General features: G+C 44.5%; 1 protein-coding gene across 10 annotated transcripts in view; it reads left to right on the forward strand.

The window, feature by feature from the left end:
• Positions 1-14,866, forward strand: part of ebf2 (EBF transcription factor 2) — a 31,309-nt gene that overhangs the window by 2,427 nt on the left and 14,016 nt on the right. For 8 of the 10 annotated variants that reach the window (XM_061673288.1, XM_061673284.1, XM_061673292.1 and 5 more), the window contains exons 3-6: positions 392-455; positions 3,917-3,972; positions 4,087-4,160; positions 5,877-5,945. In XM_061673288.1, the coding sequence (XP_061529272.1) occupies positions 392-455; positions 3,917-3,972; positions 4,087-4,160; positions 5,877-5,945 (263 nt within the window). The remainder of the gene's footprint in view (positions 1-391; positions 456-3,916; positions 3,973-4,086; positions 4,161-5,876; positions 5,946-14,866) is intronic. The other 2 variants (XM_061673285.1, XM_061673290.1) reach the window with 2 other exon arrangements.

The raw sequence follows: 14,866 nt of genomic DNA on the forward strand, positions 1-14,866 counted from the left end.
GTTATTGGACCAGAGAGCATTCCTTTGAGACCACTTAGAAAGACCAGTAGAGGTAGAAGACGAGAAAGAAACAGGGGGGAGGAGGCGGGGGCCGCAGGGGAGTCCAAGGATAGTTTTCCCGTCAAGGTCGACCGCCGCTCATTCTTACGCGCACGCTGGTCAAACGCGCTCGTAGCGCTCCAAACTTCTCCCGCGCCCGATCTCGAAGTGACCCGAGGTTAAGCGCCGAGCTCGTGCCGACAACGCGCGCGCGCCAGTTCAGGCCTGTGATCCCGACGGTGAAGAAGGTCGAACTGCGGGATTTGGAGAGATCGGCTTTGTGTTTAACGGTGTCCCTAACGTGCTTAACTGCATGCTCTGTGTCATGCGGCTGTGTGCGTATGTTTCCAAGGAGCAGACGGGAGAAAAGACCAACAACGGCACTCACTACAAGCTCCAGCTCCTCTACAGCAACGGTAAGAGGACGTGAACGCAGAGCTTGAAATTGATCAGATGGGGATTGTTTAAACAGGGGGCGCTGACAGTCAACTGTCAGCAATGGAAGTACAGCAGCAGCCAATTTCCGTCCCTCGAGGTACAAGATACACGATCATGTACTCCACTTCCCAAAGTTTCAAAGGCGCGAGCATCAAAGGTCCTAAAGCTGCACCCATGAGAATGCCGGCCCAGTGACAAATGATTGCACTCTGCATCTATATCAACTCAAGTGACTTTTTCTCCGAGTAAGACATTTGCACCGGTAGGACCAAATTCAAGTACAGTCCCGAAATGCATGTAACAGTTTCAAGGCTTCCTATGACACAAACGTGCAGGCTATACTATCCCAGTGACAAAAAAAACAAACCAAAACAATGTGGGAGTTTTTCAAGTCGGGAGCCAAAGCTCGTAGTGCCACGCTGTGGCGCAATCTATTAGTTTGAGATTTTGAAAAGGTTAGCCTCATAGTTACACTTTTGAACAAATAAAAGAACATTTTTACCTTTTAACAGTTTCATCGTTAATGTTTGGGACTTTTTGATGGAACCTTCACTTATCTGGGTTGTCATATGAAGTGATATTGTATAAATTGTTCACAGTTGTCATTAGGTCAACATGGTATCATGTTTTCCACATGCTGTCCACATAAAGCAACAAACACATTTTTTAACATTATTATTCACATTTCATCATGTTTTGTTAACAGTTTATTATTTTTGTGAAGAAAAAAAATATGTGGTTCATGTCAAAATGATGATGTATGGTTTTAATCCAGTTTTTCAGAGGAAACGGCCAGAGGCCCTGCTGATGCATTCATTCAAAATTCAGAATAATCATGTTACTTTGACAAAGTAATTGTAAGTTACACTACTACTCCATTTTCAACAATGTAACTTGTCATTGTAACTAACTTTTCCCCCCAAATCATCTTATCAACATTGACCACAACTCAGACCCAGAAGCTCACGAACTAGACTGACCAGCCAAGTTGCTTCAAATTGGCAAAGAAATCTGCTCCTAAGATGTCCAAGATGCAAAAATGAACACCTTTGAGGTTACAACCTCACTGACAAGCCAGTGGACCCATTCTACACTCTCGTACCGCGCATATCTAGTTTTTGGGTCTAGGGGTAGAACCGATCGGCCGACTACTAACGGATGGGTCGACTTCTCCGCATCAATGTTTAAAGCTTGAAGTGGACTAATCGCTAATCACGTGTTTCTGGCACCTCGTTTTCCAGTCGGCCAATTTACGGAGTTTTAACAACTTAGCTGTCTGCTGCCGTCGCCGGACTCACAACTAACCGTGGAGAAGAAAAATGTCAGCCCAACGCAGTCTTCAAACGTCTGCGCAAGTCAGAGCGTCTGAAAACAAAATGGTCGTCAATGAGAATAGCGGACAGCCTCGCTAGCTTTGCGTATTCCCATCTCCGCTAGTCGTCAAATATTCTTCGCAGCGAGACCACGGAACTGGCGGCGATAGGCAACAACTGTGCGATAACGAGAACTTTATTCATATCGCAACACGCACCGACCGACATTGCGACACTCGCACTATGTCGCTTTACTGCACGACGCCGCGGGGTAACACTTGGTGGCATACAGCCACAAAAATGTGACAGGAAGCACGGTCACTTCTATCCGCAACTGCGATAAAAGCACAAGTGAAATAGAAACAGTGAAGCAAAGAAATGCTTAATTTTCTGGAGCCTGGCCGCTACAGTCCTGTCAAAGAACACGCTCAGCTGTGGAATAGAAGACAGCGGTGCGCTCGTTGAAGAGAGAGAGAAAAAAAAAAAAGGGCAGCTAATTACAGCAACTACAGTCGGCGTGATGGGGAGTTGTATTTTCAATCATTTATCTTCATTTGTTGTTACGCCGGTCAGTCGAGATACTGTATGTTTTTTGTTTTTTTTTTACGTGAAACCGGTCCGCGGCACAAAAAAATGATGGGGACGGCTGTTGTGCCAATTCAAAAAAATATATACATCAACGACTTCATCGATTTATTGACTTCGACTCAAATTCCGTCACATTATAGTCGACTCTTTAGTCATTTAAGGCCTAATTGGCACTCGGGTTAACCCTGATGTACCTTTTCCACGACCAAATATCTATATGTACAAAATGAAAGGCTACAAAAGCAGTACCTGTGTATCGTCCATGTTCACGTTGCCATCCCAGAACCCGCCAGAACCTCGAGATCAGCAATTACAACCGACACCACGACCGCGACCCCGAATTGCGATTCCCACATCGCGCGGAAATGTGGTTCCCATGAGCAACCGCTGCTCCTACTCTGCCATCGCAGCGGCACCCATGGGAGAGAAGATAAAAGACATGTTCTCCAGCATCCCCTTTGTACACGCGCGCGCGCGCGGACGCACGCACACACACATCAAGAGCCCTTCCTCTTCATTCCCTTCCCCCTTGCGATATCAAAGGCATCTCAATAGGGACTTTGATGAGGGGAACACATTTCAAAAAGCAATACACTCCAAAGTTGCCTAAATGTAGTGGATAAAAAAAAAAAAAAAACTTTCCCCAAGAAACAGTTGATTACACCTCTTTTTCATCTCTGTGACATTTTTTTTTTTTTTTTTTTTTTAAACAAGCAACAGTGGAAACTCTCTTTGGACTCCAATTAAAGTGATCAAGCTGGTTGTTGTTGTTCTACCTGTTGGTGTGCAGACTCGTAGTTGCGCAGACGAGTCTTGGGAATATGTCATCGTCGTTGATAAATTGTGCGTGCGCGGCTGTAAATTCTGTCCTCAAACAGAAAACAACGAATAATCATCAAACATGAAATAACTTCCAATCCCCTCAGAAACCATCAGAGAGAAAATATGAGGTGCATGCCAATCGTATTTCCCCATGTTGCTTGGAAGAAGTTCAGTTTTGTTTTGTTTTTTTCTACTGAGGGGTTGACTTTGGGGGATAAGATTTAGATCATAAATCTTTTATTTCTAACTATCCCCAGTACAATAATTGCAGAGTTGTACATTACTGTTTTGGGTCAACTGAATACGTTTTCATTTATTATCTGGTGGTGCGCAGATTATCAACATGTTTGTGGAGCTGATTTGATTCCCCTACTCAATTTCCATTTCATTATATTTTCAACTGAAATACTTTTCCTAATTGTTTTTGTACATTTGGGATCAAGGGGGGGGGGAGCTGTATATTTTGTCATCTGAAGTAGGCTACATTGAAACAAGTGCATTGAACAAATTCAAATTTAAAATAAAATAATTACAGGTTGTCTTCCTGTGAACATGTTGAATCCATAAAACGAAAAATTGGAGGTCCTGAGTGATAATAATTTGTAGATTCATCCCTTGTATCATACTTAAAAAAAAAAAAAAAAATTAACAACGATTAGTAAAAGAGGTCTGTCATGCTAAGATATGAAAACTAAACATCTGCTCTTTTTGTGCAGGGGTCCGAACGGAGCAAGATCTTTATGCACGACTTATCGACTCAGTCACAAAACAGGTCGGTGAGCTCGGCTCTCCTGATGGAAATCGGCTTTCGAGGAAATGGGAATGAAATCATTTTACATGCAACTGACATGTCCTGTTGACTGTCCACCCCCCCCCCTCCTCGCAGCCGATATCGTACGAGGGCCAAAACAAGAATCCAGAAATGTGCAGAGTTCTGCTTACGCATGAGGTCATGTGCAGGTGGGTGATATACATGTTCGTCCTGTACGCACAACGCTTTCAGAATAATCCAATTTTTTGGGCCCTTTGGTGTTCAAATGTTTTGAGGGTCGTGGCAGGCCCTGTGAAAGTTACGGCAAAACATCTTATTAAAGCAAAACTCTCGAGATATATTTGGCCGAAATACTGAACACTTATCTGTAACTTTTCCCACTTCCCCATAATAACAATTTGCACAGATTTTTTCAATGTTATGCTGTGCACAATATTTGCACATTTCTCAACGTCTTACCCACTGCAGTAGTACTGTAAAATACTTATCATTATTATTATTTGTAGTTGTTGAATCGAAATTCTCTGGCTGACAAAGTTAGAAGAAAATGGCAAAAAATCTGTAATGAGTTGTGTTCAGGCATATTAAGGAACTATTCTTTACAATGTGAACATGAATCTTTTGTCGGATCTTGTCGAACAATGTACAGCTCGTTGGCAATATTCTAAAGAATCATGGTAACTCTTGCATGATCCAGAGCATTTTCATCAATACTTTATGCTGAGAAAGGTAAAGAAAGCACAAAGATGTTCGCACAAAGTCATGTATGACAGTCAAAATCTTGAATCGTCCAACCTGTCCAAAACAACATTTCCCTTGTCGTCGTTCTGACTTCTACTGTATTTTTCCACACGCTGTCAACAAATGTAGCCTTGTAATAACAATAATAATAACAATCCATCCCAATTTAACTATAGTGTTGGTTGTACGCACAAAGACGACAGCTGACGTAAGCAGAAGCGCTAAAATATTACAATTCCTTCATCCAACTGACACTCCAGGAATGAGCTGAGACAGCATGTTTGAACTTTGGTAGCGTGCGACGAGTGACACATTTTGAAGGGGCTTGAAGACCCCGTGTGCTGCATATCACCGGGTTTGCATGATGATCATATAATAATAGTGTGCTTTATGAAGGTAAATGGGTAAACACGGGTGTGTGCAGGAAGAGGAAGAGGAGGGATGAGTGGGCCGGTGACCCAGAGTTGGAGGGCAGCAGCAGCAGGCAAAGGATGGGGGGCTGCGATGGAGCGGGCTGTGCCATTGTGTAGCCAGCAGATGCCCGAATGTGACTCACAGCTGGCTAATAACGGAGCCGAAGAGGCAGAGGGCAAGCGTCACAGCTGGGGAGTGAGGCCGTCTGACAGGGGGGCGGAGGGGGCAGGGCAGGGCCAAGCTGGGACACGAGAGGGGTGAGGCGAGGTGTAGGGGTGGCAGATGGTAAGGGGTGGGGGCACTTTTGTTATGCAGTGAAGGGGACTTGGAGGCGGGGGGGGGGGGGGGGGGGGGGGGGGGTGACCAGCAGGCTCCTCGGACAGGACTGCTGACGAATGGTCGTGTGTGTGTGTGTGCGTGTGCGTGTGCGTGTGCGTCCGCGTGCGGGCGCGCGTGGGGGTTGAATTTGATTTCGGAATCAATGTGACAGATTGCCTGGCTGCCTTTTCACTTTTGAATGGTCTCTCACTGTTTGTAGGGTGTGTTGTTGTACCTTTTCTTCCTCTTCTATTCTTTTGTCCGCCCCTCCGCCCTCCCCTCTCATGCCTCCTTTGTGTGCTGCTGGATGTTGGTGGACTGCAGAGTCCAGGCCTGCGGACAAATGAGGGCTCCTCCTGTTTAAATTGCTTATTTTCCTGGCTGACTTTTCCCCCTTGTTGTCTTTTCTGTCCCTTTAATTGCCCACTCAGCCGCTGTTGTGAGAAGAAGAGTTGCGGCAACCGAAATGAGACGCCCTCTGACCCAGTCATCATTGACAGGTAAGGAGCTCCAATACCGTACACAAAGCACCGACTCATACTCACTTACTCGCACATTGAGAGAGAGATTGTGCTCTTGTGGAAATATGACCACTGTTGCGTTTCCACGCAATAAAACTTCATCTGGCTTGGTCTCTGTGTGCTCGGCTGTACTGGCTGGATGAAGCAATTGGGCATGGGTCATGCTAGAAGCAGTCCTTGCGCCGCGCCAGTTAATGGTGCCAATGCAAGGGGACAATTGCACGGTGACGATTAAAAATAGATCCACTAAAGAGGTCATTATCCAAAAATGTTTTTATGTTAGATGTGCTATGTACTAAACCTCCCCTTACAGTGCCAATCCAAACTGTTGACACAGCGCTTCATTGGAGATAATTAGATCGACGCATCGTGTACCTCATGAAGTGTCCAGCGAGTGTAGTATTGTTATGGCTGTCTGTTCAGTTCTCAACCTTATCAGGACCAGTTGCACCTAAACCCCGCCACCACTCCCCAACAGACATTTATCCCATGAGAAGCATGCGTATGTTTCATATCTGCGTGCAGACTCACACATGTGGTCAATGTTCACCCCGAGCGCCACTTATCACACTTTAACCGCCGCAGTAATCCGAGTGTGTGAAGGCCTTTGCGTCCGAGCGATTGGGAATTTTCACGGGTTCTGTCAGCCGAGTGATGAATGGTCATAAGCGTGAATGCTTCGGCTGTGATGTCATCGACGCGACTTTCATTGGCTCTCCGTCCTGCGTGCCGCACCTCCTCTCCTTCCGTCTTTCATAACAATTGGGGAGAAAGCATTCACTTCATTTATGTCAAGGACCCTTTTCTTCCCCTTCTCGGTTCAAGCTGGCTGCCTGTTGACAGTGCGTCTCAAAGGAGTTCTGCTCAGGATATTTTTCATATCATGGAAAAACGAGGCTGTTGTCTTTTCAGTGTTCCCAGAATGCCTCGGAGCAGCTGCATTTCTCATTTGCGCATTATTCTCTTCATGTCCCATCCCATATACACTTCCTCCTTACATGCCTTAAAGCTCAATTTAAGTAACTCCACAGCCTATTACGGAGAGAGCGACTCATCCATCCATCCATCCATCCATCATCCATCCATCCATTTTCTACACCGCTTTATCCTCACTAGGTTCGCGGGCGTGCCGGAGCGTATCCCAGCTAACCGCGGGCAGGAGGCTGGGTACACCCTGAACTGGTCGCCAGCCAATCGCAGGGCACATATAAACAAATGACCATTCGCACTCACGTTCACACCTCCGGGCAATCTAGAGTCTTCAATTAACCTAGCACGCATGTTTTTGGGATGTGGCACAGGGGGACGGGGAGAACAGCGCATATATTATATAGTATTTCCACTGCGGATTTTGTGCGACTGCAAGTGCTGATTTAAACTGAATCCTTGACCTCTGCTCCTTTTCTAATCGCACGGGGAAGATCCCGTCCTGGTGGGGGTCTCTCCCTCTCGACCAGCTTGCAAAATCCTCTCCTCTGGGAGCAGCCCATTAGGAGCTTGTTAATTTCTCATAAGCCAACACAGTTTGGTGTGGTCCGTTTTATTTCACCTTATGTGCATGTTCTCGTTCCACTGTGTGTCTGTCCACCACATGCTTGGTTTAAAAAAAAAAAAGTGTGTGAATGTTGGGAGTGTTTGCATGCACACAAATAGAAGTATGTTCTCATGCGAGTGTTTTTGGAACCTCACGTTTATTTATGTATGTGAATGTATGTGCAATTGTATATGTGTCTCAGTGACCCCTACTCTGACCTTTTTTCCCCCCACAGTCACTGCCTGGGCCTTAAATTATTCATGCGTGTGTGTGTGTGTGTGTGTGTGTGTGTGTTCTTGTGGGAAGGGGGGTGTAGTCTGTTTCTGTGGTTCCAGTAATCAGCCTCCTGCTCCCAGCCCCAACACCTGTTCTCCAATTAACATGCAGCGCGCGGGGGCCTCGCTCACCCCCGTTGCCCGTGTCGCTTTCCACCCATTTCTTCCTCCCTTGCTTTCACCTCCTCGCATCCTAACTTCTGCGCACCCCGCTTCATCTCCTGCTGCCCAACATGCTCTTGCGTACCACTTCAAGCTCTATTATCTAATTCCCTTTCTTTTTTTCCCATTGAGTAAGCATCTCAGTAAACACCCCTCCCTTTTCCATTTTTGCCATAATTAGGCAGTGTCATTAGGACACCTACCCAAGCACAAGGTAGTTTGCAATTCCCCAAATGACCCAAACCCCCACTTTTCTAATCTCCTTTCCATATTGTTTCAGTTTTCCCTCTCCCCCCCTCCTCCTGCCGCCCCCTTCTCTCCCTAATCCCGATTTGAGTGAAAGGAGAAAGAGATCACAGCTGATCCATGAGGAGGGGCGAAAGAATGGAGAGAGGGTGGAGGGAAGACGAGGGCACAAAGAGATGACTCTCGAGTCGTCCTAGGGAGAAGATGATTTAATAGGCCGCTGCCTGCTGTGTCTAATCATTTTACAATTGTCTCATCTTAACTCAGACCAACTCTTCGATACTCTTCTCGGCCGCAGTGTCACGTCTCTGTTTGGAGAGCAGCACTTATCGTTGACTGATAGACAGCGTTGCTCACTGATTGGTCCGACGGCTGATCAATAGACCGATAGATTGACTCCTCGGGACACATAGCCATGATTCTTTGCTAACTCTTCTCACTCTGTGTGTTCTAAAAACAAATCATTCGTCACATCTTTTCTTTCTTAATTGACTGTTAGGTTTGGGTTCCTATATAAGATACTACACATGTACAGTGGATATCATAACATCATTCAGTCTTCTTTTGAATTGAATGGCATGTTGACACGACAATATTTGACCGCACTTCCTTGCAGAAGTGCTCCAAATCTGTGTGGTTGCGTGAGATGTCTTCTGCAGTCCTATTCAGATCACCCCCACGTAGTTTCAATTGGATTCAGGTCTGGACTTGGGCTGGGCCATTCCAAAAGTTATTTTGTCGATTTGGTTGGATGCTCTGGTGCAATTCAGTTTCTACTTGCCGACATTTGAATGTTCAGGGCACAAAAGGGATTGTTATTTGCAAGTGTTCATAATCCTCGCCACCTTGACGAAAGTCCCAGTGGCGGCTGAAGAAAAATCTTCCTCTGCCTTTTCTTACAAAAGAAAAACATTCAGGCTCCACAACATTTTGCCAAGATGTTCAAGTCTCCTAAAAGCATTTGCAGGGCAACTATGTTACGGTGCAATAAAACAAAGGGCGAAATTCTTGGCCACAATTCCAAAAGGTATCTTTGGCGTGAAACCAAATCTGAGCGGTCACAGGCGAACTCCACGATGAAGCGTAGTGACACGATCGCTGGAACCGGTGCGTCAGCCAATATGAAGGAACTTATGAATACTGTACTTCCAAATACTTCTGGCTCAGAACCTTTAAATGTCTGCTATTTTTTATTTTGCCCGTTTTTCTTGCAAAAATCTAACCTGGCGTCCCTTGCACCTTAAAGCTAATAACAATAAACAATTTAAAATGTCAGTGATATTTTTCGATCCTTCTGTGAAAGCCACCTTAGAATTACCCCGCCAAGATTTCTTTTTAATGGCAGCATTATTGGCGCGATGACCTCTGAGCTAGAAGTTCTCTTGGTTGTGAGCCCAAGTTGACCTCTGTATTTATGAGCGCTGTGGTGGCTTCACAATGGAGACAAGCAGATGTCAGTGTTAGTATTAGTGAGAATGGACTGTGTGCTTTGGATTGGAGAGGTCAGCATTCACTGGGAGGGCGTGTGTGCATTTATATTGGGCTAAGAAGCGGAGATCAATAGCTGGTCATAAGGAGTGTGTGCAGGGATCCATCGCGAGGCAGCGGCCTTGTGCTGTGGGGGTCGTGGGGGTGAGGGGGGGGGGGTCGGGGGGTGATCAATGGCAAGCACTATCTCACTAATTGATCGTGTTTCTAAGAGCGGCCTTTTTTAACAAGCCGGCACTCCGAGAAAAGAAGAATAATCAATAGGAATTTTCCAATGCTGTCAATATTGTGGTGCCCTCCCCCAGACCCAAAATGAGCTCACCAGAGCTCGTGTAAGGTCAGCAAATCTTAAAATATACGTTTTAAATGTAAAAAAAAAAAATGTCAACATTTCAAAATAACAATACAAAGTCACAACAGGGGACATTTGTCACGGGTGATTTTTGGAGAGCTATTTGTACTTTTTGAGATTTTTGCTTCCCTCGTTGAGCAGTCATTACGTGTGTCACGGCTTGACTTCAGATTCGGGACTGCCAGTGGAATCCATTAGTCTTAATCTCGGTTTGGGGGTTGTATTGATCCATTTGTTGTCTTCTAGTTCTGGTTATGTACATGCACCACCGTCTGTTTTCAACTAGTCCAGTTCACCTTTTCCACACAATTCAACTCTTTGACAAAAGACCAACTGGAATGTTTAGTAATGCTGATATTGTTTACTAAATTATGGGTATGAGGTCATATAAACGTAAATCTCTTTGGCTGGAGCAGTAAATCTGTAGCCAACATTTCTTTGAATGGATTAAAACTGTCTGGGCGGTTTGACAAAAAACTATTCAGATATCACTTATTGTTATATGTAAATGTCTTGCAATGTCTCGGAGACCATCTGTTTCAGCGGTCGTGGCTCCACCTGCTTGAGCACGGCTGACTTAAACCAATTTTAAAAACAAACTGCGCGCGATGACGACGAGCGTCGCTTCTGAACTCGGCTGTTTTCTCAGCAGCCGCGACGGCGTACCCCCAGGCATGGAGCAGCGAGGGCGGGGGACGTGGGGTGGGGGTGGGGGAGGGGGGGTGGGGGTCACGCCTTCCTCAACGCTTGCTTCGAGCTCAAAGCAAAATACAACAATTCTTTGGGAAAGAACATGAAAGTCTCATCCAAAGAATAAATGCACCAACAATTTTGTCCCGTGTCAGAGGTCACATTCCTCTCATTTCCCAGATGTACACTGAAGTACCAAACGGCCCTGTTAGGTCATCATCGTACAAGCACTCCAAGGCTGAACGTGTGAGACAACATTGAAGGGGATTGGCTCTCCGCCTGTCGCCTTAACATCATCTTGTCGCTCTTCCTAGCGCAATCACTGAGGTAACTTCCAACTTATAGACACACTACCATGGAGCCTTGGAAGTTGAACACCATCCAAAACAAATTTTCCTCTTAGGATTTCTTCGAATTGGATGAGAGTCGACTGTACGGGCAATCCGCAGTCATTCGAAGATTCTTAACAGCCATACAAGTAACGGTCTACAAATCGACTGTAAAAGTAATACATTAAAACAAACGAGCCCTCTTTAAACACTTTCTTAACTTTAGTGACCAATGAACAGGACGTAACGAGTTGCATCTGGCAATTCGCACTTAACGATGCAATTGGTGGGCGACTACCTAGTTACTCGCCTCTCAACCATCGTCAGCCGGGGTAGACTCCGGCTCAAATGGAAAGATGGCTGAATATATACACAATAAATGTCCTAATAAATTCAAGTTTAAAAGTTAAAGTTCAATCTGTAGAACACACTTTCGATATCAAGTTGCAGCTGTTGGTTGGCATTTGTGTTTAATGTAAGTCATTGTCTTAACTTTACAGTCCGATGTCTCTCGGAAGAATATTTATTTATTTATTTATTTTTTCCATGAATTGACAGTTTTACATACTTAATAATAGAATTTGTCCTCTGCAATTAACCCATCGCAGTAATGAGACACACCGACGCGGGGGTTCCTTATTGGGTCTGATGAGCAAATTTTGCAGTTACTGTACTCAAAGGCACCATAGACACACAAGGCTTCACATTTTATTGCATTTTTGTAGCACCATTGAGGCATATTTTGTTTTTGGCCTTTTGGAGCTTTAACCTTTTGAGGTACCGCTATGTATTTTGTCTCGAAAATGAAGTAAAGTAAAAAATGTAAAGACTTGAGTATGAATGGACGGTACATTTGCATTTTGTTTTTCTGAATTTGAGCTGTTTTGCATTGGAACAAGCTGTTGCTGATGCTGGCAAACATGTTATAAACCGATGCCTCTCGCTTCTGGAGGCCTATCTGGTGAACGTGATACGTTTACAATCTCAGGCCTCATTTTGCAGCTTTTCCGAACACGACCGTAACGGCTTCGTACTCGGAATTTACGTCCGCTGTATATTTGGCATCTTAACCATTCATTGTATGACTCACTGGAGATTTTGAAAATAGTTCATGGAAAAAGTATTTTTACCGCCACTACGGAGGTCTTGTTTTCACCATCATTAGTGTTTGTCTGCTGGTAGGATTACATAAAAACTGCTCCGCTGGTTCTCACCAAACATGGTGCGCAGTCACTGGCATGAGTCAAGGGGGGCGGGGCGGGGGGAACCCATTTACATTTGGATGGAACTTGTATGCTTTAGTAAAAGTTTGTAGTCATATCTTTCTAATTCTATTCTCTTGTCTTACAGTGTTGGTAGTAGAACACAATAACGCCGATATTTCTATGCACATATAAAGTCAGGTCCACTGGTCCCTCCGGTCCACTGTCACGGTCTCTCCCTGGCGGTCGAACCCTGGACACTCTCTCCACAAGCCCTGTCAGTGAGTCCATCAGACGAGGGCTGGCGTGCGGGGTGGGTGGGTGGGGGGGGGGGGGGGGGGGGGCGGATGCAGGCTGGCGACAGGGCCCTGAGGCTCCAGTGCACACCACCTCACTCGCACAGGCTGGACCACTGAGCAGCTGGCACAGGACCATGGGATGCCTCCTCCCTTGGGGCGACGCAAAGGGAAGAGGGAGACAAAGGCAGACAGGGAGAGACCACGCGTAGTCCACAAAATCACATTTTCTGACAGGTACTGCCTGAGAGCCTCGCGCAGTCAAACTGCTAAAAGTTTACGGACCTTTATGTCAGGCTCAAACATAAGCGCAGGGGAGGTTGGATGATAGACATTCTGCGATTAGTGAAGCTTTTCGGTTGAGTTTGTGTTTTGTCACATGATGACTGCAGCGTTTTGAACGGCGACATCATGTGCAAAGTACCTTTGCTTTCCTTTCTTTGTCCACAAACGGAGACACTTTGTGGTCATAAAGGGAACGGATTACCAATTGGGAAATGTGGACGAACAGAAGCGGCACTTTGAATTGATGGAAGGATGGATGGACATAAATAGGGAATGCAATTACATGAAAGTTTCACATTCAAATGACAACATTGTCGAAATGATCCCTGCAGGTCCACACAGACCCTCGATACTTCTCGTCTGAGCTCGGAAGCAGAACATCGAAATCGCATTCTTGTTTTGTTGCAGTGGCTGAGTGCAGGAGTATGTAAACGCGCAGTTGAAAAGTGGAATAGGTCAAAGGGAAAACAAGATTATAGGAGAGGAATGAGCCATCGAAGAATTGACAGTTTAACTAAATGCATAAAAATAAAAAATAAATGCATCATGTGTACGGGTGCAAAATGTAAATAGAAGGAGAAGAAAATGTAGAGAAAAATTACAAATATTATAATGGAAGTAAAAACAGCTGGTAACAACGTCAATTGCGTCGCAGGCCAATAGTAGGCAATGTCGCTCGGCCATGTCATAGATTTCAGTCTTTCTTGATGGGAATGTTAAGCACGACCGAAGTACCGTAAATGACGTGACTCTGCTCACGGCGGTAGCGGGCCAGGAAATGTACTGTACCTATTATGATGGGAACCACGTTAACAAACAATTTTGTGGTTATTGCAGTTACACGCTAGCACATGTGCAGACCGGATATGTGCCTGGCCTGCTTTATGTGTCACCGTTTACAATGAAAAAATAACAGTTGTACTGTTATTAAAAAAAAATAAAAATAAAAGTTGTTCTTGAAGAAAATCACTATGGGATCGGACAAAACGTATCATGTCAGCACCCATTCAAAACAAAACTGTTTTGAATGTTCATTCATTTATAAAAAATAAAAATAAAAGTGTGTTTAAAAAAAAAAAAAAAGGCTGAGGTGAAAGTAGAAGTCCTGATTCAACTCCCGTACTTAAAAGTAAAAGATAACAGACTGAAAAGTAAAGTGCTCAGCAACAAAAGTAAAATGTAAAAGTTTTTTTTGTCAATTATATGCTGTGTGTTTATCACTTGACACAATGGGGTAAAAAAAAAAATGATTTCCCTCTTTTATTAACTTACATGGTGCTGTTGAAACCCCCCCCCGCCCCAAAAAAAGTTCTTTTTTTTTTAAACCAAGAACTAGCAAACGTTGGCTCCCCTTTTATGCTCCACAATCAAAACAATGTGTTCCCATAGCTTTGCTGAACTGAAAGGAGTCAGAGGGAAATGAGTTTGACTTCTTCCTACTCCTTTTCAAATATGCATACTTGTTTAGTTTTTTGTTGTTGTTACTTTTTCACATTTGAGGTAATTCAAATTAAAAAAAAAAATACACCTTCTAATATGAGTTTACCTGATTATATGGAGAATTTTTGAATGCCAGAAGTTGTCTGTTTTTCAGTTGGCACAAGACACAACACATTCGCCACCAATCATTCTTGTAGCCAACAATATCAAACAATTCTCTTCAATAAAGCCATGGCTGGGGAATATCTTGCTTCTCTTAATCTGTGGTTGCCATCATTGTTTTGTCTTTTTTGCCCCTTTTTTCCGTTTTTCCATCTGCAGAGTTGCAAAAAAGTAACTAACTAACTAAACGTAAGGAGTAGAAAGTACAGATTTTGTTGTTGTTTTTTCATATGTAGGAAGTAAAAAGTTGTTAGAAAAATGAATAGTACAGATGCTTGTAAACTGCACTTAAGTACAATAACAGAGTACGTGTATTTTGGTACTGCCCGTCACTGATGTTGTGTAAATAGCCCACAAATTGCGTGGCATTGCCCGCGTCGTGGGGCCAATCGCTCCCATTTATCTGACTCCTAATAGGGTTCACCTCTGCCTGAGCAGT

Source organism: Phycodurus eques, chromosome 3 (genome assembly GCF_024500275.1).
Source record: "Phycodurus eques isolate BA_2022a chromosome 3, UOR_Pequ_1.1, whole genome shotgun sequence".
Classification (NCBI taxonomy): Eukaryota; Metazoa; Chordata; class Actinopteri; order Syngnathiformes; family Syngnathidae; genus Phycodurus; species Phycodurus eques.